This window comes from Meriones unguiculatus, chromosome X, assembly GCF_030254825.1.
Source record: "Meriones unguiculatus strain TT.TT164.6M chromosome X, Bangor_MerUng_6.1, whole genome shotgun sequence".
NCBI lineage: Eukaryota > Metazoa > Chordata > Mammalia > Rodentia > Muridae > Meriones > Meriones unguiculatus.
The window spans coordinates 17,972,863-17,994,343 of NC_083369.1; the positions used below are offsets into that span (position 1 = coordinate 17,972,863).

Here is a 21,481-nt window from a genome sequence, read left to right on the forward strand (position 1 = left end):
ATGATGCCAAATACAGTGTGGTTTTTGATCCTGGGAACCAATGAGGGCATAAATTAGAGCCAATACCGCTTCTTAAAGCAGAGCAGGGTTGTGAAATCCATCAAACAGTAAACAAGTAGTATTCAAAGACCAAAATTTCAACATACTTGCCCTTTCTAATTTCCATCCCTTTTGATAATTTAGAAAGCTGAAAATATTCAGGACTATGCATTTGTTCACATCTATATGAGACCCCAGCTTCTCAAAGTATATGTTGCATAACCGAATGTTAAGGTCACAAACTATCTGGCAATACCTTAAGATCCCTGAATGTATAGCGACCAAAACATACATAATGTGTAATAAATCTGGGGTGTTTGTGGCAGCACTTACACTTGTGTCATTGTGGGACTTCCCTGTAAACCTCTTTCTGAACACTCATTAGCTCCCTGTAATGAGCATGCCCCATGCCACACAGAAATAGCAACAAATGTTGTCAAAAGCACCTCAATTCATGACTGCTATGTTATACATAACAGTTTATTTACAAAGTTTTCTGCTTTTATAGCAACATAATGATTTCATTATAGAACTGAAAGAATATTTTCTCACTATCATTTCTCAGCATGTGTTAAATGAGTATGTCTTTGGATTGTATTGTTTTAAAACATTTGGGCAGGAGTTCCACAAGGAGAGCAACAGAACCAAAAAATACTGGATGCAAGGGTCTTTTCTGAGACTGATACTTCAACCTAGGACCATGCACAGACGTAGCCCATGGCAGCTCAGTCTCCAAGTGAGTTACACAGTAAGGGGAATAGGGACATGAACTCAGTGGCTGGCTCTTTGATCACCTCCCCCTGGGGGAGGGAGGAGCAGGCTTACCAGGCCACAGAGGAAGACCATGCAGCCAGTCCTGATGAGACCTCATAGTCTAGGCTCAGATGGAAGGGGAAGAGGACTTCCCCTATCAGTGGACTTGGGGAGGGGCATAGGAGAAGAAGAGGGAAGCATGGCAGGATTGGGAGGAGGTGGCTATAGCGGGGATACAAAGTGAATAAATTGTAATAAATAAAACTAACTAAATAAATAAGAAAAAAACATTTGGTTTTTAAAATTGATGTTTGAGTTACTGACTTGAATTTTAAAAATTCTTAAATGAGTTTGGTTTCAGATTATGGAAGAGTTTACAACAATTTTTGAAATGCCCTTAAATATAATTCTGCTATTTTGTACTATGTATTTATGGAAAGTCACTTTGTTAGTATTGACGATAAAATCATAATACCAATCAATCAACTTTGAAAAAGTCACTGATGCTCTATATTCTGCAATATCACATATTCAGAAACATTTCATTGTTTATGTAAAAACATCCATTTTCTCAGTATGCAGTTTTTATCATCTTTAATAAGCAGTCAAAACTAAAATAAAATTCTTTTTTTATCATTAAACACTAAACAAAAAAGGGTAAGAGTTAATGTCAAGCAGTCACAGAAGCCAACTGGAAAAGATTCCTAATGCACAGAGTAAGAACTATTTGAACAAAAAAAAATATCATAGCATTGTCCTATAACTTAAAGAAGAAATGACGTTATCTATGGGTTTATGCAGATAACAATAAATATAGTTACAAGAGGGGGAGTTATAGTGAAGAAATCTGGGAGATACCACATAAGCAAATGATCCGGTATAATATCACCAGTAATACGAACTGAGGACACACGACCACTGAAATGTTCTTCTCAATGATACCTACCTTCAGTCTCATCATGTAAAAACCAGACAAAGCTAAACTGATGGACAATTTAGCAGCTAACTGATAAACACTTTCAAAGGTGTGAAACCATGTAAAGCAAGGAAAGAATGTGAAACTGTCATACATTAGAGAAGATGGGGTAGATATAAAACTAGATGTAATGGGGAAGTCTTTCTATTTGAGTGTGTGCGTGTGTGTGCGTGTGTGTGTGTGTGTGTGCGCATATGTGTGCTGTAGAGGCCAGAAGTTGATGGCAATAGTCTCTCACTGAACCTGGAACTAACTGATTCAGTGCCCCAGGATTCCTGTCCCTGTCTCTCCAGCACTGGGATCACAGGAATTGCCACCACACCTGGCTTTTCACCTGGGGGCTGGAGATCTGAACTTGGGTCCTAATGCTTGCACAGCTTGCAAACACTGTACCCACTGAGCCATCCCCTGAGTCCTGTGGTGTGGGATTTTGAGTTGGCTCCTGGAATAGAGTAAAAAAGGACAGTGATGGAAAACCCAGTGACATCTAAACAGATTTTAGAATTAAATTCTATTAGTATATCAAGGTTAATTTTTAGTTCTGATGTTTGCTCTGTAGTTACATAAGTCAACATAAGGAGATGAAATGTGATGGGTATAGTGAGACTATGTAGTGTTTGTAACTTTTATAAATCTAAACTCTCAAAAAATTAATAATATATTTAAAAATAAGCTGTGGTCTCTTAGGAGCGGTGTGTGCTGTGGGAAGGGCTGCGCAGTAACTAGCTTGTTGCAGCCTTGGCCTAAGGAGGACAGCCATGGAGAAGATACTAGGAACGCTGCTGTGGGGAGGAACCTACAGCAAACTTCTTGCTTGAAAGGGCATTGCTGCTGCTGCTACTGCCGCTGCTGCTGCTGTTGCTGCTGCTGCTGCTGCTGAGCTGCTGTTGCTGCCGCTGCTGCTGCTGCTACTGCCGCTGCCGCTGAGCTGCTGTTGCTGCTGCCGCTGCTGCTACTGCCGCTGCCGCTGAGCTGCTGTTGCCGCTGCTGCTACTGCCGCTGCTGCCGCTGCTGCTGCTGCCGCTGCTGCCGCTGCTGCTGCTGCTGCCGCTGCTGCCGCTGCTGCTGCTGCTGCCGCTGCTGCTGCTGTTGCTGCTGCTGCTGCTGCTGAGCTGCTGCTGCTGAGCTGCAGTTGTTGCTGCTGCTGCTGCTGAGCTGCTGCTGCTGAGCTGCTGTTGCTGCTGCTGCTGCTGCTACTGCCGCTGCTGCTGCTGTTGCTGCTGCTGCTGCTGCTACTGCCGCTGCTGCTGCTACTGCCGCTGCTGCTGCTGCTGAGCTGCCTTTGACTCCTCTGTCTGTGCTGGTGAGACATTGATACATACAGATGTCTGAGGATGTTTTTCTGCTTGGTTATAAAGTCATACGTATGTACAAGATTCAGGGCTTTTTTTTCTGTGTTCCCAGGGTCGTTATGGTTGCTGTCGTTTTCTACGAGATGGATATAAAACTCCTAAAGAGGTATGTATGTTTCTTTTCACCACAGGGAACTAGGGAAAAGTTGTCCTTACTCTATGTAGCCTTATTCACAGATAACAGATACCTCACTGATAGAATATTAGAAGATAATTAAAAGGAATAGTAAGTGATGTTTGCTGTACTTGTTGGGCTTTTTTGCCACGTTCTGACATTGATGGGAAATAAATTAACAGTAAAGTGTCAAGAACTAAATAAACTAAAGGAAAGGCAGTCTTTTCCTTTCTTTCAGTTGGTTGGTTTTTAAATTTTATTTATTTATTATTTGTTGCAATTTATTCACTTTGTATCCTGGCTGTAGCTCCCCCCTCAACTCCTCCCTATCCTACCCTTCCTCTCTCTTCTCCTCCCATGTCCCTCTCCCAGTCCACTGATAGGAGAGGTCTTCCTCCCCTTCTATCTGACCCTAGCCTATCAGGTCTCATCAGCACTGGCTGCACTGTCTTCCTCTGTGTCCTGGTAAGGCTGTACTCTTCAGGGGAAGGTGATCAGAGAGCCTGATAGTGAGTTCATGCCAGATAGAGTCCCTGTCCCCATACTAGGGAACCCACTTGGAGATTGAGTCTATGGGCTAAATCTGTACAAGGGTTCTAGGTCCTCTCCATGCATGGTCCTTGGTTGGAGTTTCAGTCTCTGCAGGGCCCTCTAGGCCCAGATTTTTTGGCTCTGTTGGTCTTGTGGAGCTCCTGTATCTTCTGGGTCTTTCTATCTCCCCTTTCTTTCATAAGATTCCCTGCACTCTGCCCAAAGTTTGGCTATGAACTCAGCATCTGCTTCAATACCCCGATCAGTAGAATCTTTCAGAGGCCCTCTGTGGTAGGCTCCTGTCCTGCTCCCTGAGGAATGGATACAGAAATTGTGGTATATTTACACAATGGAATACTACTCAGCAGGTAAAAACAAGGAAATTATGAAATTTGCAGGCAAATGGATGGAACTAGAACAGATTATCCTGAGTGAGGTAACACAGAAGCAGAAAGACACACAGCATATATACTCACTTATAACTAGATATTTAGACATATAATATATGATAAACATCCTAAAATCTATACTCTTAAAGAAGCTAAACAAAAAGGAGGTCCCTGGGCAAGATGATCAATCCTCATTCAGAAGGGCAAACCGGATAGACATCAATTGGTTAGTTTAAGGTAAGAACTATGATGTATGCTAAAATCTGTGGACAGAAGTTTCAAACACAAACAGTATTTTCATAATCTCCAATCTCCCTCCAATATTTAATCCATACAAACAGAAAGGCATCTTTCCATCACTATATCTTTTTGGCTGCCAGTCATAGTCCATTTCCTGTTACTGCAGACTGAGCTATAAAATGGTTGTACTTGAGCTCACAGCTTTGTACGTACAAAGTTAAGAGGTCCACATCTGATGATGACCTTCTTGCTGACAGGGTCCCAAGGTGTAGTTCAAATACCTCATGGCAAGAGACAGGGAGCACCAGTGTGCCTCAGTCTCTTCTGGTCTCTCTCCTACGAAGCCAGAGGTTTGGTCTTCACCACAATGGCCTTATTCAATCTTGAGTGGTGCTGTGGGGAGGAACCTATAACACACTTGTTGCTTGAAGGGACATTGCTGCTGTTGCTACTGAGTTGTTTTTGAGTACTATTGTGTTTGAATCTGTATTGGTGAGAGGTTGGTACATGCAGATGTTTGAGGATGTGTTTCTGCTTAATTCTAGATTACTTTATCATTGCAACAAGGAAGTAACAACATGTTTTCATATATCTTCTATGATTGCTTATTATCCCAAGACTAGTACCTGGAAGTTTCTTCATAGAGCACTTGCTAAGGGAGGAGAGTATGAGGACGTCTTTGAAACAAATGGTCTGCAGTAAAGCTCCTATTATGATACCTCTGAGCTAAAGATATACATCTAATAGACATGACTTGTCTACTCTATTTTTGTCTAGGATCCCAATCGCCCGTACTATGAACCAGCTGAGCTGAAGCTATTTGAAAACATTGAATGTGAATGGCCATTGTTCTGGACATACTTTATCCTTGATGGGATCTTCAGTGGCAACACAGAACAGGTAATGAGCTGGGAGAAGAGCTCTCAGCAAGCTACTCTTGTATCTTCTTTCAATTAACCACTGTATCTGTACTGACTGGCTAAATGGAGTCTTCCTGCTAGGGAAGAGACAGAGTTGTCTCGTAGAGACAGGGCAGCTGTCGGGGCCTCGTAGGTTAGGATGTGTTTAAAGTTAGGATGTGTTTAAAGAAAGATCATATACAGTTGGATGGGACACTGAAACAACAGATGTGGATTGGAATGGTTCTTTGGCCTTCTTAGGTCTGTGTATGTCTGTATAGTTTTAGATGGCTTAGTTCAACAGAGTATGTTCACAGGAAGAAATTGCATATAAGCGAACATGAAATTTATGTTAGGCTCTGGACAGGGCAAAAGGCCCTTGTGTACACAGATAAGCACTGGAGAATCCAGGAAAAGTTAAACACACAGCTAATATCTTCAAAGGGAGAAGATATTTGACTGTTCTACAGGAATGCTGAAGAAAAATGTTATTTACAACCTGATAATCCTTTGCTACCAATTGAGCTAGGCTCTTCCCATATCACACAGAATATTTTGTTTGTTTACCGCAACCCCTAAAACCTCAAGCATTGTGAGAGATATCGTTTGTACTTTACAACAGCCTAAGTGGCTTCTGTGTTGTCTTAGGGCCAGGCTTTATGCTCATTTCCACCATTCACCTTAGACCATATCTTGACTTTCTAAAGTCAACAGGAACCCATCTTACAGACAAAGCCGCATGTACTTTGGAAAGAACTTCAATGTAAACAGGTCTTGAGCTTTGTCGTACTCACAGGGTTGAGTTCATTGTTATCTCAATACTTTTTTATCCAAAAACTTTTATTCCAAACCTGAGCTGTGCTTAAATCTGGCTAAAGTAAACTGATGAGGGTCAGACTCTACAAGTCCTCGTCCAGCACGTTACCAGAATTGGGATGATCCCAGTCTCATTCTTACCTCACCCTGCTCATTTTTTTTTTTTTTTGGTTGCCTGATGTACAGCCTGCAGGCCTCTCTTCGCAATCCTCAAGTTGTACCCTAATCTATTAATCACATTTGAACAAATTTTTTACTTTACCAATATCCTCTTTCTATCATGAAGCAAGTGGAATGAAGCTGTTGTGTTAAAGAACTATGATTTCTGCCACAAATTATAGGTTTTATTTAAACTTCTAATAAGCCCATGGCCTTGTGTATACTAGGCCCACTGAGCTGTCTCCTGACCCTTTCCTTTTTTATAGTTTATGTGTTATTATGTTTTAGCAAACTGTTAAAATAAATAAGATAAACGTGGCCATAACAGCAGCCAAATCTAGAGAGGAGAGATGACAAAGTTAATGGGAAGGTGTGTATGGCAAAGTACAATGATATGCATGTAAGAAAATATCATAATAAAATCTATTGTTTTATATACTAATTGAAGTACTTAATAAAATATAGCTTTCAAAGCCTAGTCAATGGGCTGGAGAGTTTTCTCAGTGGTTTGCTGCTCTTGCAGAGGACCAAAGTTTAGATCCCAGCACCTATGTCAAACAGCTCACAACCACCTGTGACTCCAGTTCCAGGGGATGCTAGACCCTCTTCTGACCTCTGCAGGCACAGGCACGGGTGTACATGTGTGCACATACGTGGAAACACACATACGTAGATATGTACACACATAAATAAAAATAAAGCTTAAAAACAAATAAAATAAAAGCCAAGTTAAGGACTGGAAAGATGGCTCAATGATTAAGAACACAAATGCTCTTCCAGGAGAACCAAGTTTGAGTCTCAACATGCTTGTCATGTGGTTCACAACCACTTACAGGAGTTCCAACTCCAGCTTCAGGGGAGATCTGACACCCGCAGCCTCCAGGGGTAGCAGCCCACACATTCATATGCTCATACACAGACACAGACGCATACATGTAATTTTAAAAAGTCACTTTGCCGTACACAGTGGCACACACATTTAATCCTCGCATATGGGAGGCAGAAGCAGATGGATCTCTGTGATTTTGAGGCCAGTCTTATTTACATAGTGATTTCCAAGGCAGCTCGAGCTACATAGTGAGATTCATTTTTGAGAAAAACGAATCAAAAGCAAGCAAGCAAACAACCAAAACATTTAAAAATGTATTTTTAATTGAAATAGAATTGCATCACCTTTTCCCTTCCTTTCCTCCCTCCAGCCCTCCCACCTTCCTTCCCTCAAGCCTTATCCATCTACACTCAAGTTGACAGCTTCTTTAAAAAATATAAATGTTTTCAAAAGGCAGGCGGCTGGAGAGATGGCTTTGCAATTCCCAGCATCCACATGACAGCTCACAACTATTTGTAACTCTAGTTCCAGGGTTTCTGACACCCTCACACAAATATACATGCAAGCAAAACACTAATGCACACAAGAAATAAGAAAATAGCATTTTGAAAGTTTAATTTCAAAATTCTTACTAAACCAAGTGCTTAGTTAGTAAGCTGCAATTTTGGAAACTCTTTGAACTTAATTCCCATTTTAAAGGACTTCAATTACACATACCTACTAGGATGAAAACTAAAATTAAATGCTTTGAAGTATGCAGAAAGTTGTGTGACATTTGACCTTATAAGAAATATTTAATAAGTACCTGCCTTAGTTAGGGCTTCTACAGCTGTGAGAAAAATACCATGACCAAATGCAAATTGGAGAGGAGAGGATTTGTTTGGCTTACATACCCTGAGTCACAACCCATTGACAGAAGTCAGAACACGAACTCAAGCAGGGCAGGAACGTGGAGGTAGGAGCTGATGCAGAGGACGTGGAGGAACACTGCTTACTGGCTTGCTCCTCACGGCTTGCTCAGCCTGCTTTCTTAGAAAATCAGTGTAAAGGGGCCTTGGAGTCAGGACATAACACACCCACACACCAAATTCTCAGCACAAAGGAGCAGTGTTTCTTCAGGAGTGTTTCTTTAAGGAGAAAAAAAGAGGAAGACTGTGTTAGGATGAATTGATGTGTCCTGATTGGACATGTTAGCCGGTCTAGCCAAATATTGAATTTTGATTGCTGGACCTTGATGTTTTGATAGTTGGACCGTGGTGATCGATCAGTCTCAGGAATGAGTCAGTTAACAAGTAAGGGAATGGATATTGGGGGCTAGCTTCAGGAATGTAATCTAAGTTTAGTAAGAGAGGGGGAAAGGGGAAAGGCAGGACCTGCCAGTGCCATGCTTGCAATGCCTGAGCCTGTTAGAAAGGCCTTTACCCAGGATCACTAGCCCAGGGATGACAGCATCTGCCATGGGCTGGGCCTTGTCCTCTCTGTCAATCACCAGTTAAGAAAATGCTTTACAGACTTGCTTGAAGCCCATTTTTTTTAGTTATTTTATTTAAATGTATTTATTTTTATAATTTATCCACTTTACAAGCTGACTGTAGCCCCCTGCTTCATCTGCTCCAGGTCCCAACCTCCCTCCATCTTCTTCCCCAGTCCCCTCAGAAAGGAGGAATCCTCTTCCTCTACCATCTGACCCCAGCTGATCAAGTCTCATCAGGACCTGCCGCCCGATCTTGTGGAGGCATTTTTCTCCACTGAAGCTCCTTCCTCTCAGATGGTTCTAGTTTGTGTCAGCTTGACACAATACCATTCCCATTTCCTCTCCTTTGACTTGGCTCAATGACTCCTTTGTAACAGCTCTTTCTTTGGCTGCGCCCTTCTACTACATTCCCACAGAAAGTCTCTTAAATGTTGGTTTTCTAATTTTATTTTTTTCTTCAGGTTCAAGAATATAGAGAGGCTCTTGAAGCAGTCCTCATCAAGGGCAAAAATGGATTACCACTTCTTCCAGAGCTGTACAGTGTCCCTCCTGACAGGGTGAGTTGGATAGTGTTGAACAGTGACAGGAGAGGAACCCTATGTCTGTGATACTGACTTATTTGAGTCAAATAGTTTTTGTGACTTTGTGTCTTGTGACTTTAATATTCTAAAAGTTTAGTTTTCAGGCTAGGACAACAGAAATACAATTGTCCCCTCGGAAATAAATTGTTAAGACAGACTCAGTTACGGTACTCTTATACAGTGAGATATAAATGAAAGCAAATATCCACTCTGAGAATGATGTAGAGTTCTGTAGGTGAAACCAGAGTCAGCAGGTGAAGCCTGTGTCAGCTCTTGGGACTAGGTCTTCTCTGGAGCCAGTAATCTGAGATTGCTAGTGTAGATCAGAATTGGAAAAATGAAGCAGGTACTGTCTTTGCCATAGTGAAGGAGAATCAAACATGGTGGAGACAGAGTTTTTCTTTCTGGTGGGTACTTGCAGAATAAGTTCCTAGCAGCATCATCAGTATCAGCTGAGAATTTATTACGAATAGTTTTTATGCACACCAGCATACCTATTCAGTCTTCATTTTCATTCACACTTTAACAGCCAAAGCACTGCCCTACTTAGTTTTTCAATCCATTGCTTCTAATGTATAAATCACAATCTAGACTCAGTCTTTTATCATCTAGTATCTTAAGATTTCTATTATTGCCTCTCATTTGACCTCTTTATCTCATTTAGGTTGATGAAGAGTATCAAAATCCTCACACTGTGGATCGAGTCCCTATGGGAAAATTGCCTCACATGTGGGGTCAGTCTCTATACATTTTAGGAAATTTGATGGCAGAGGTAAGAGAAGAATTCAAAGCTATCCAATCTCGTATTTATTTATTTATTTGCCTTAGTCACCATAATAATTAGATCTGCAATAAACTCACTAAATCCACAGGACTTATTTCATCATCCTTTTATGCTTTGACTTAATTAAAGCTTTTCCTCCAGCTCTTCAGCATGGAGGTATGGCTAGTGCTTGGCAAAAACGTTTTGCTCCCTGACAACCATGTCTGTTCTACTGCCCATGGCTCCCTGCTTTGTCATTGCACATGGTGCTGTTTGAGAATCAAGCTGTGGCTCTTTCCCTTTCAGAACTCCCCTCAGTGTCTTGCCTGGTGACTAAACAATGCAGTTATGCTTAGTGTTTACTGGTGATGGATTAAATGCTAATCTTTTTAAGCAACATAAGGTTTCATTACTTAATTGAATTGATTTGATCATTTTGGGCACTCTGACTGGTGCTTAGTAACAAGCATGTCTTTCTGTTTGGTTAGTTAAAATGTTTTTTACTTGAGGGTGAGGGGCTCTCTAAATGTTTTGTATATCAAAATCTGTTAAGATGGCTTTTAGTGAGGCACAATTTTGTATCCAGTTTCTTTGAAAGGGGCATTTGAGCCTACATGAAGGATATTTGTTCAAAAAGTTTTCCAGCACTTTCTGAAATACTTATTTTCAATGCTATAGATTGTTTTTAAAAGACAAGGTTTTGCTATGTAGGAGTAGCTGGCCCTTAACTTGGAGTGATCCTTCTGTGTCTGTTTCCTGCTGAGATTACAAGTGTGTTCCCTCACACCTAGGGTGGTTGTTTTGATAGGATAGGCCCAGGTTCTTGGAGAATCTAGTTTGGAACTTAGTTGGCATTTCTGAATAAGAGTCTTTCCCGTGTATATAGCTATTTATTTTCTACAGGTGTATTTTTGGTTTTGTCTTCTGTAGCCGTGGCTATTTGATAATCTCTAATTTACATGAGCTTATTTCTGGCAATAATGGGCATAATGTTTTAAAGTAATCCTTGTCCAGCAACTTTCTCATCCAATAATAAATTAAATGGGATGAAAAAAAGCAAGAATTCAGTAGGATTAAGGAGAAAGATGGGTGAGTTCACCTTATTTCTCAATGTATGGAAACTCAGTAAAAAGATTTCTACTAGTCAAAAAAAAATAGCAGACACATGGACAAATAAGCAAACAGTGCTTATTATTAATTTTTAAATTAATATATTTTGAGAATTCCATATATGAGTGCTGCATTTATATTACTTTCTTTTCTTCTGTTCCACACACAGAGCCCGTCCTTTTAGTGTTGTTCATATGTGTATTTATTTAGGACTGACCACTTGGGATTGGATAACCTGTCAGGGGTCTCATTCCTGAAGAAGAATGGTTCTCCCTATCTCAGCACCCATTAATTGCCTGTATATCTTTGTCTATGTCTTCTGAGATTTTCTTCATTCATGTTGGCTTGTTTATTGGTGGTGTCATTGTGCAAAAATTGTTTAGGTGACCATATTTTTAAAAGTCTCATGGGTGCAGCTTCCCTGTCATATATAGAAAGTACAATGCATTACAGCAGATGTCCTGGTCCCGGGGTCTTAAAATCCTTCCACTTGCTCTTCAATGACGTTCCCTGAGCCTTAGGTAAAGGGGTATTGTGGATGTGTTGAAAACAGTTGGGTACCCCCAAAGTCATTTGTTCTCTGCATTCTAATGACTTGTGGTTTTCTGTAATGGGCTCTGCTTCAAAAAGAAGCTTTGATGAGGGGGTGAGAGCTATACATATCTGTGTGTAGAAGGATGGCTATTTAGAATTCGGTTAGGAATTATACTGGTTCAGGAAAGTGGCAGTAGTAGGTTCTCCTCTAAGTTTCATGACCCCAACAGCAAAGAGTTATTGGCTAGGTTTCTGGTGTCAAGCATGAGTTTCCTCCCATTGAGTAGTCCAATGAGATAGTTGCCTCTATGACATACCTACCACTGTTGGACCCTTGGGAGTGACTTGCCATTGCTGGTCATAGTTGTGGTTCACAGGCTTCCACAGCTGACCAGGACTATTACTGCTTTCCTTCCTTGGCAGCTTGTGTAGAACTTTTGGTCATTTAGAGATCTAATCCTCAGCTGGGAAGCTTTGTGGTCAGTTCCAGGTCAATTCCTTCAGGTTCTGATTCAGAATGTCTGGTGTCTTCAGCTATTGGGTGTTGCCTTTGAGTTCTGTGAGGGAACCAAGGGAGATTGAAATAGCCTACATTTGTAATGTGTCTATCTTTCTCTTTCTTTTTCTCTCTTTCTGTCTATCTATCTCACACACACACACATATTATGTTTCCCTGTGCTTTTAAAAAAACATCCTTCATAGTATTTATCCCTCCATCACCCCTCTCCTTTTCAAATTTAATCTCCCCACCCCATTTTTCCTATTTCCCCCTTTTAAAGTCAGTTATTTTTCGCATCTTCCATGTGTTACAAATGTGTATATTCAGAGAAGATAGTGGGTTAACCAGAAACTTTCTGTTTATAATTTATAGTCTACTATTCTTCCAAAAAGAGAGAGAGAGAGAAAGGATTCATGGCACCCACTAAGTGTAAACCAGACAAAATCACTTTCAATATGAAATCAGAGACTTCAAGCATTTTTACATAGGGCCGGTGTCTGTCTCCTTTCTGTCGTTTCCTCCTGAAACACTAGCTTTACTTTATCTTCTTATCATATTTTATGTGTATGGGTGCTTTGCATAGCACGTGCCATGTGTGTGCAGTGTCTGTGGAGGGAGAAGAGGCATCAGATTATCTGAAACTGGAGTTAAACAGTTGTGAGCTTCCAGGTGGGTGCTGGGAATGAAACCCGGGTCTACTGGAATGGTAGTCAGTGTTCTTAACTGCTGAGCCTTCTCTCCTGTACCCTAGCTTTATTATTTTTTTGAGGCTTATTAATTTTGTTTTTCTGTGTTTTCTTCAGGGATTTTTAGCTCCTGGAGAAATTGATCCCCTGAATCGTAGGTTTTCTACTGTGCCAAAGCCAGATGTGGTGGTTCAAGGTATGTATTAATCCTGGCAACAGAAATGTTATCTTAAAGGTTGGATTAGGGAAAGAGATTTGGGAGCTTTGTGTTAGGCTTCAAAAAATAGTTAATATATTTGGTTTAATTTGGTTTCAAATTACTGTTAATAATAAATAAATTAATGAAAGATTATCTCAGAGGATTATAAAATACTATTTAATACATCTTATTTCTGGGAACTCTTTTTTTATTTCATGACATTTTATTCCATTGGTTACTTTTTTAACCTTGTTTTTTTATGCTTTTCTCACTAGTATTTTTTTTTTCTTTTCATAATCTCCTATGCCTTAACATCCTCCTGCATTAGGCTGTAAGGCCTGCATGCATTATCATACACTGGCTTCTGACCATTTTCTCACTAGAGCATATGCCTGAAAGATTTCTCCTAAGAATCAACATAAATGTGAGAGTATCTACATTATGCAAAACACTGAGCTGAGTTCTCTAAACATTATGAGTCCATATCTTTGGCTGTGTGTGGTAGCACATGTGCTTAATCCCAGCAGCGGGCGGGATGCCAGAGGCAGGCAGATCACTGTAAATGCAAACACTCCTTTGTTCCGGATCAGGAGTTCCAGGCTGGGCAAGGATACATAGACTGTCTTAGTTAAGGTTTCTATTGCTGTGAGAAGACACCACGACCATGGTAACTCTTATAAGGAAACATTTTAATTGGGGCTGGCTTACAGTTCAGAGGTTTAGTTCCTCGCCATCATGGTAGGAAAAATGGCAGCATGCCATGGTGCTGGAGAGGTAGCTGAGAGGCCTACATCCAGACCAACAGGCATCAGGAAAAGAGTGAGACACTCTGGCTTGAGCTTCTGAAAGCCCCCCTCCAGTGGCACTTTCTCCAACAAGGCCATACTCCAACAAGCCTACACACCCTGATCGTGTCAAATAATGTCATGCCTTATGAATCTATAGGCACCATTTTCATTCAAACTATCTTCAAGACCTTATTTCAAAAAAATATCCTAACGTGAATGTCTATGAACTATCTCTATATGTTAAACACAAAGCTGGTCTCTTTCCTGTCCTTTTACTTCTCTCAGAAAGTGTTGATATTTTTACCTTCCTTCTTTCTTTTGATATTACCATTATCTTTGATTTTGACAGTAGACATCTTGATGTGAATTTTCACTCTCCAACATTACTCTTCAATGTGGTGTTAAGTCCTACTGTAAAGCTTCCTTAAGACATTCCTAGTTGATGGGTGTGGTAGTATAAGCCTGTAATCCCACTAGAGGCAAGCAGGTTGCTGTGAGTTCAAGGCCAACCTGGTCTATAAAATGAGTCCAGGCCAAGGCTACACAGAGAAACCTTGCCTCAATACCAAAACAAAACAATATATTCCTAGTCATTTGGATTTCAGGTTGATGCTGTATAGAAAATTAGCCTGTTTTCTAAAGCTTCTTATACTTGACACTCCATGTGATCATATAAGTGGTCTTTGCTTCCCATTGTCTCTAGCAAATGGTTTATAGAGACTGCTACTCTTCATCCCTCATGAGAAGATATATTTTCCTTTGATGTTTAAACCTTCTCACTATATTGATCTTCTATTTGTTATAATTCACATATTGATGACTTTGAGGCTCAACTTACAGCCTTCTTTCTCCTCCCCAAATTCTGTCATAAAATGATTTCAACATTGGTGTAAATGTCATTTACTATTTTTTAAATTAAATTTTTGTTTTTTATATTAATTACAGTTAAATTCACTTTGTATCCCAGTTGTAGTCCCCTCCCTCTTTTCCTCCCAATCTCACCTTTCCTCCCACATCTCCACCTATGCCCCTCTCTAAGTCTAAAGATAAGAGAGGTCCTCCTCCCCTTCCATCTGACCCTAGCTTATCTGGTCTCATCCAAACTGGCTGCACTGTCCTCCTCTATGGAAAGAAGGAGGAGATAGTAAGAACTGGAGAAGACAGGAGCTCCACAGGATAGCAACAAAACCAAAATATCTGGGCACAGGGGTCTTTTCTGAGACTGATACTCCAACCAAAGACCATTCATGGCTATAACCTAGAACCCCTTCTCAGATGTAGCCCATGGCAGCTCAGTATCCAAGTGGTTTCACTTGTAAGGGGAATGAGGACTGTCTCTGACATCTACTATTTTTATCCTTACACGTTTTTGGATAGCCATGACTGTAGTACCCTGTCTCTGTATCTCTATGTTAGATACCCTATCTTTGTTACTTTTCCCTTGCTATGACAAAACAGCATGAGCAATGAAGCTTCTAAAAGAAAACACTTAATTTGGAGCTTTCTGTTCCAGACAGAGTCCATTACCATCATGGCAGGAGCATGGCAACAGGCAGACAAGCATGAGGCCAGAGCAGTAGCTGAAAGCTTACATCCTTAGGAGAGAGAGAGAGAGAGAGAGAGAGAGAGAGAGAGAGAGAACTGGGAATGGTGTGGGCTTTTGCTACCTCTAATGACAAACTTCCTCTGAAAGGGCCACACCTCTTAATCCTTCCCAGATAGTTCCACCAACTGAGGACTAAGTATTTAAACAAGGGCTGTAGAGGCCCTTCTCATTCAAACCACCAGAAACCAAGGGTCAAACTTTTGGACCTTATAGGTGTATAATTCTAGTGTTCTGCTAACAGTGTATCTCAGCTTTCTTTTTCTTCCTAATTGTCTCTAATTCCTTCTAGGCTGCTCTCTTCTACCCCATACCTCATGTTTGATCATCTAAATATTCCATTCACCATTGCATCATTCTTTTGTTTTATACACCATAAGTGTTATAGTTCAAGCTCCAAGTAGCCTACATTTTCTGATCCTATGCCTACTAAAAGATATTATGGGGAAAATACACCATGAGCAGATTGGTGGCACTGGACATCCATGGTCTCCAACTCAGTTTCATGTTTGTTGGTCTTTGTTATTGTTAGTCAGCATTTTCATTATTCTCAGCCAGTTCCAAATATTCTGTTTTTTCAGCAGTGCCCTTTGTTTTCAACCTAATATTTGGATTGCTACTACATGCCAGCTTATTTTCATATTCTGATATTTTTCTATTTCCCAATTCTTCCCACCCCAACAATCTTGTTTTTAAGTCTCAGAAAAAAATGTGTTTACACTCCTATTTAATACAAATTCACCTTTTGGTGCTTGATCCTATAGTCTTCTTTATGAACAGTCTTTCTTGAAATATTCAGATTTCCCTAGTCCTATTTTTTTTAATCTATTGTTATATTAATCTCTGTCTAACATATGTGGCTTTTTTCACATTGATATTTCTTCCTCTTCATAGTCCATTAACTCTCCAGTACTTTATAGTGTGGTTTAATACCCTGAAATATTCTTGCTTAGTTTCAGGATGCCTTGTATTTTTCAGTCTTGGTAGATATTTTATTATCAATATATTGGCAGATCTTTTAGATTGGCTTGTCACTTATCTTTCCTTTTTAATTTATTTTGTATAATTCATTCACTTTACATCCCTATTGTAGCCCCCTTGTCTCTTCCTAGTCCCACCCTCCTTCCTTCTTACCTCCTATCCCCTTCCCCTGGGCTTCAGAAAGGGGAAGCCTTCCTCCCTTACCACCTCACCCCATCCTATCAAGTCTCATTTGGACTGCCTGAATTGTCTTCCTCTGTGGGATGGCAAGTCTGCCCCAACAGTAGTAAGTGATCAAAGAGCTAGCAACAGAGTCCATGTCAGAGACAGCTTTGGCTACCCTTACTAGGAGGCCCACATGGAGACAGCGGCCTATCAAGCAAAGTGTTTAGGTCCTTTCCCTGAACGGTACATGATTGGTGCATCAGTCTCTGAAGCACCCAATGGGCCCAGATTTCTTGGGTCTGTTGGTCGTCCTATGAAGCTCTCGTCCCCTCTGTGTCCTTCCATCCCCCTAGTCTTCCCTATGACTTCCTGTGCTCTGCCCAAACTTTGGCTGTGGGCCAAAGCCTTGGCGGGGGTCTTCTGAAGAACTTCTATGGTAGTGTCTGTTCCTGTTCCCTCACTTTAACTGCTTCTGGTGTCTATTCTATTTGCCCCTATGAAGGAGAATTAAGCATTCTCCCTAGGGTCCTCCTTGTTATTCAGCTTCTTTTGCTCTGTGGACTATAGTATGCGTACCCTGTATTATATGGTTGATATCCACTTATAAGTTAGTATATACCATGCACTTATCTTTCTAAGATAGAATTAAGCATCCTCCCTAGGGTCCTCCTTGTTATTCAGCTTCTTTTGCTCTGTGGATTATAGTATGCTTACCCTGTATTATATGGTTGATATCCACTTATAAGTTAGTATATACCATGCACTTATCTTTCTAAAACTTAATTTCCACCATTTCCATGATGCTATGCTTTTGTAGATCTCCTTCATCCTCTTTTAAGTACTTTTCTACCTTATTCTTAGTTTACTCTTCTTTTCTTTCCCTTGTTCTATTGGTATTCCTGAGAGTTCTGTCCTTAGCCTACCACTTAACTTGCTCTGAATAATTTGTCTTGTTTCCCAGCCTCATTCCAAACCCTTTCCCTTTTTCCTCACACTCACATGCTGGCGCCATTATTCCATCGAGAAAATACAAGCTAGAAGATAAGAACTTCCCCTTGCCCCAGGCTTTTCTTTATCTATTTCTGAGTTTTCTCAAAGTTATATTCTAGTTCCTCTTCTCTTGCTTATATAGTCCCGTCCATCTCATCTGTTTCTAATGGCTTCTGACAGCCCTACTTGAATGTTTCTATGCTCTGTAGACGGAACATAAGTTGATCAGCTAGATCCTCCTACCATATCACCTTTTCCCACTATTTATTCCTTCTGTGTCTGTATCATTAAATACTGCCAGCTATAGAAATGAACACTCAAAGGACACTTTCAATTCATATTTATTCCTCTCTGATTTCCTGTATTTATATAACAAGTTCTGGCTTTTCTGTTTCTCAAGTCATTCTCACATCCGTCCTGTTTTTGACAGTGCCAATAACATGGTTTTAATGTGAGTTTTCAACATCTCCCCTTACATTACTATGTTATTTTGAACTGATAATTCTGTCTTCAGTACAGGCCCCGTACGGTCGGTCAGTTTATTCTTTTGCTTTTATAAATCATTGTAGCCCACACAGAGAAGTGTCCATACTTTAATTATTACCTTAAGTGCAATCTTTTGAAGATGCAACAGGGTGTATTATTCCTTTGATTCCAACTCTGCAGGGGCTTCCTATTTCACTTTTTTTGTTATGGCTTACAAGGACTCTTTGTGATCTAACACTGGACCTTGTGCTTTACTTCATTTCTCTTCACTGCCCCTCCATAATCCATATTGCTACTACAAAGAACTTTTCATAGCCTAAGGGTGTAGCTCAGCAGAACAAGTGACTGGATATTCCGTGAAGGCCTGGCTTTATTCTCCAGCACAACAGGAAGCAAAGCAATAAAACCTAACTTACTGCATCTTTTTCCATGCTGTCTCTTTCATCTGAAACAGTTTCTCCCTTACTTTTACCATCACCTCTATGATATCAACTCCTTTCTGCACTCCATCCAGTACTCATTATGTCCATATATATGTCCCTCTCATCTGACATCATACTCTGAATATTTTACAAATATAAACAAGAATGTAATTGCTTGGGTTGAATGTGTTCCTGGGACCTCAAAAGTGTATTTACTTGAGTCTCCTTTAGTCTCTTCTACTCCTGTAACTAACTCTGTTGGCCCCTGTAGAACCCCGAAGTCCTATAGAATACAGCTTTGGAATCAGTGCCCAACAATAATATATAAAACCCCCAAAGTAGCACCCATCCTTCCATGAGCTAACCCCTGTCTAACTTTCCATTTTCACTTCTTTTACTCCTTAGTAAGATCTTTCGTGTCATAACATTGACATCTATGTCGTTTGCCACTGCCTCCCCAACCTTTAGAGTACGATATCCTCTTACTATCCCCTTTTAAAAAAAGTGTATAGGCATTTTGCCCGCGTGTATGGCTTTGTGCGGTATGTGAGTAGCTGGTGCCTGTGGAGGTCAGAAGATGGAATTGGATGATCTGGGACTGGAGATAAAGAAGTTTGTGAGCCACCGTGTAGGTACTGGGAACTGAACCTGGGTCCTCTGGATGGGAAGACAGTGGTGCTCTTAACAGATGAGTTATCTCTCCAGCCCTTCATTCACTTTTTTCTCCAGACCAATGTACTCATTAGTTCAGGTTCAATTAGCGCCAGCTCTTTTAGGCTACCTTCCTTTATTTTTTTAACTTAATGCCTATTAATGTTTTGTCTGAATGTATGTCTGCGCACCAATGTGTGTGCCTGGTGCCCTCAGGTGGCTTTGAATTCCCTGGAGTTACAGGTAGGTATAAGCAACCAGATGGATAATGGGAACTGAATAAGGTTCTCTGAAAAAGGGGTCAGTGCTCTTAACTACTGATCTATCTCTCCAGCCCCCAAGTTTAATCTTCTCAAATCCAGACTAGATAAATGGCACTTTTGAGTGGTCTTATGATGTTCTATGCATATCTCCATTTACCTTGAAGGTCATTTTTTTAATGAATTAATATGTGTCTCTCCTATAACACTGGGTGCTTCTTCTAGGAAAAACTACTTTATTCATCTCCATATCCGTATTACCTTAACCATCCTCCTCCTAAACCTACATATAGACCTATATCTTGCTGACTCAGACCTTCATCCTCAGTTTACTCTCCTTCCATTCTCTTGTTTTAGGGCAACTCTGGTGATTTATATTTTGCCCTCACACTCTTAGTGCTGACATTAAGTGCACTAACACTGAAGAGCCTGGACAGTCATCTTTCACCGGCACTGTTAGAAAAAGACTCATGATTAAAATTTTCCATTTCACCATGGAATCTGATAAATACTGAAAGTGCCATTCAGTAGGCCCATACAGGGAACTAACAAAAATCCCAGTCTCATATTCTAGTCATGTTTTTCCTTTCCTAGTCATGTAATTTTTTTTTATCTAGAATAATCCCTGATTCATCAGAATCTCTCAATAATGCTTTCCTACTCGTTCCCTCTACAAAAGAAATTATGAACTTTAGAATATTTTTAGAGGTCTGGAGAGATGGCTCAGCCAAGCAGTTGAGGGCACCCAGATTCACTTCCCAGAATCCACACAGTGACTTGCAACTGTCTGTACCTCCAATTTCAGAGGATCTTATGCCCTCTTCAGACCTCCATGGGCACCAGGTATGGATGTGGTACATGGACATACTTGCATGCAAAACACTCATGCACATAAAATAAATAAATCTAAAAGATAATTTTTAATGTTTCTATTGGACTAAACCCTTCTGGTGACCTCATCTTCTTTCTTTCCTATAGTCTCCATTCTAGCTGAAACAGAAGAAATCAAGGCCATTTTGAAGGAAAAGGGAATTGATGTAGAGACCATTGCTGAGGTCTACCCCATCAGAGTACAGCCGGCTCGTATTCTCAGCCACATTTATTCCAGTCTTGGTAAGTTTGTTGGCCAGCCCGCTAGAATCAAATTACTATTTGATGATGGCTGGTTTCTTTCCACCCCCCCCCCTTCTTTAACTTGTATTACTCTGTTCCATTGGATCCGAGAAGGATTTAAATGCAGGATCCAAGTTTCTGAACCAATCTTTTATGAGTAGACTTCATAATTTTAGTTGTGCTTTATGCATACTTTGGTATATAGGACATGCTTGTTTATATTCTTTTAATAAATGCTTGTTTAACTAGCATGTTCTCCCCTTTCTTGGAACCCATATTTCTGTTTTGAATACAGGCTAATTTTATGTAGAGTAGTCATCCAGTAATTTGTTTTAGATCTTTTATATTTTGTCGTGTAATGAACTAATTATTAACAGAAAATATTTAATCTAATACCTTTTTCTGAATAATCATTTTTATTCTTTTATTAAATTTAATGATGGAATTTTTATATTAAAAATTGCTACACTGTTAACTAACAAAAAATATGGGGGGCTGGGAGTCTGTAGGACTGGGAGTCAGTGGCAGAACACAAAAACAAACCCTGAGTTCCAGTCATATTACCCAAAATAGAAAATGATATGTAACATTTCTAAACTATCTTTGCAAGAGACTGAAAAACCACCCCTTCCCCCAAATATCCAGGTTTTGATCTCCAGTATCTATAAACATTACCTTATATGGCAAATTTTCTTGTGTGGTTAAATTAAGGAACTTGTGATGAGAATATTACCTTAGATTTTTGAGGTGGATCCCAAATACAATCATAGGGATAGATCAGGCTACAGAAGTAGCTATGATATAACAGATATAAAGGACTGGTTTTATTAGTCAAGGTTCTCCAGAGTAACAGAACTTATATATATGATCTATGTATCATATATATGATATATATATGTATATATATATATATATATGATTTATTAGAATGCCTTACAGACTGTGTTCCAGCTAATTCAACAATGGGCTGCCTATAAACGTAAGGTCCAAGAATCCAGTAGCTGTTTAATTCACAAGGCTGGTTGTCTCAGCTGGTCTTTAATATGCACTGGAATCCAGAAGAAGTAGGTTCTATTTC

General features: G+C 40.1%; 1 protein-coding gene across 4 annotated transcripts in view; it reads left to right on the forward strand.

The window, feature by feature from the left end:
- Window positions 1-21,481, forward strand: part of LOC110542928 (phosphorylase b kinase regulatory subunit alpha, skeletal muscle isoform) — a 153,741-nt gene that overhangs the window by 52,696 nt on the left and 79,564 nt on the right. For 3 of the 4 annotated variants that reach the window (XM_060375543.1, XM_060375544.1, XM_060375546.1), the window contains exons 9-14: window positions 3,173-3,226; window positions 5,173-5,295; window positions 9,034-9,129; window positions 9,818-9,925; window positions 12,863-12,941; window positions 20,269-20,403. In XM_060375543.1, coding sequence (XP_060231526.1) covers window positions 3,173-3,226; window positions 5,173-5,295; window positions 9,034-9,129; window positions 9,818-9,925; window positions 12,863-12,941; window positions 20,269-20,403 — 595 coding nt within the window. The remainder of the gene's footprint in view (window positions 1-3,172; window positions 3,227-5,172; window positions 5,296-9,033; window positions 9,130-9,817; window positions 9,926-12,862; window positions 12,942-20,268; window positions 20,404-21,481) is intronic. The other variant, XM_060375545.1, reaches the window with a different exon arrangement.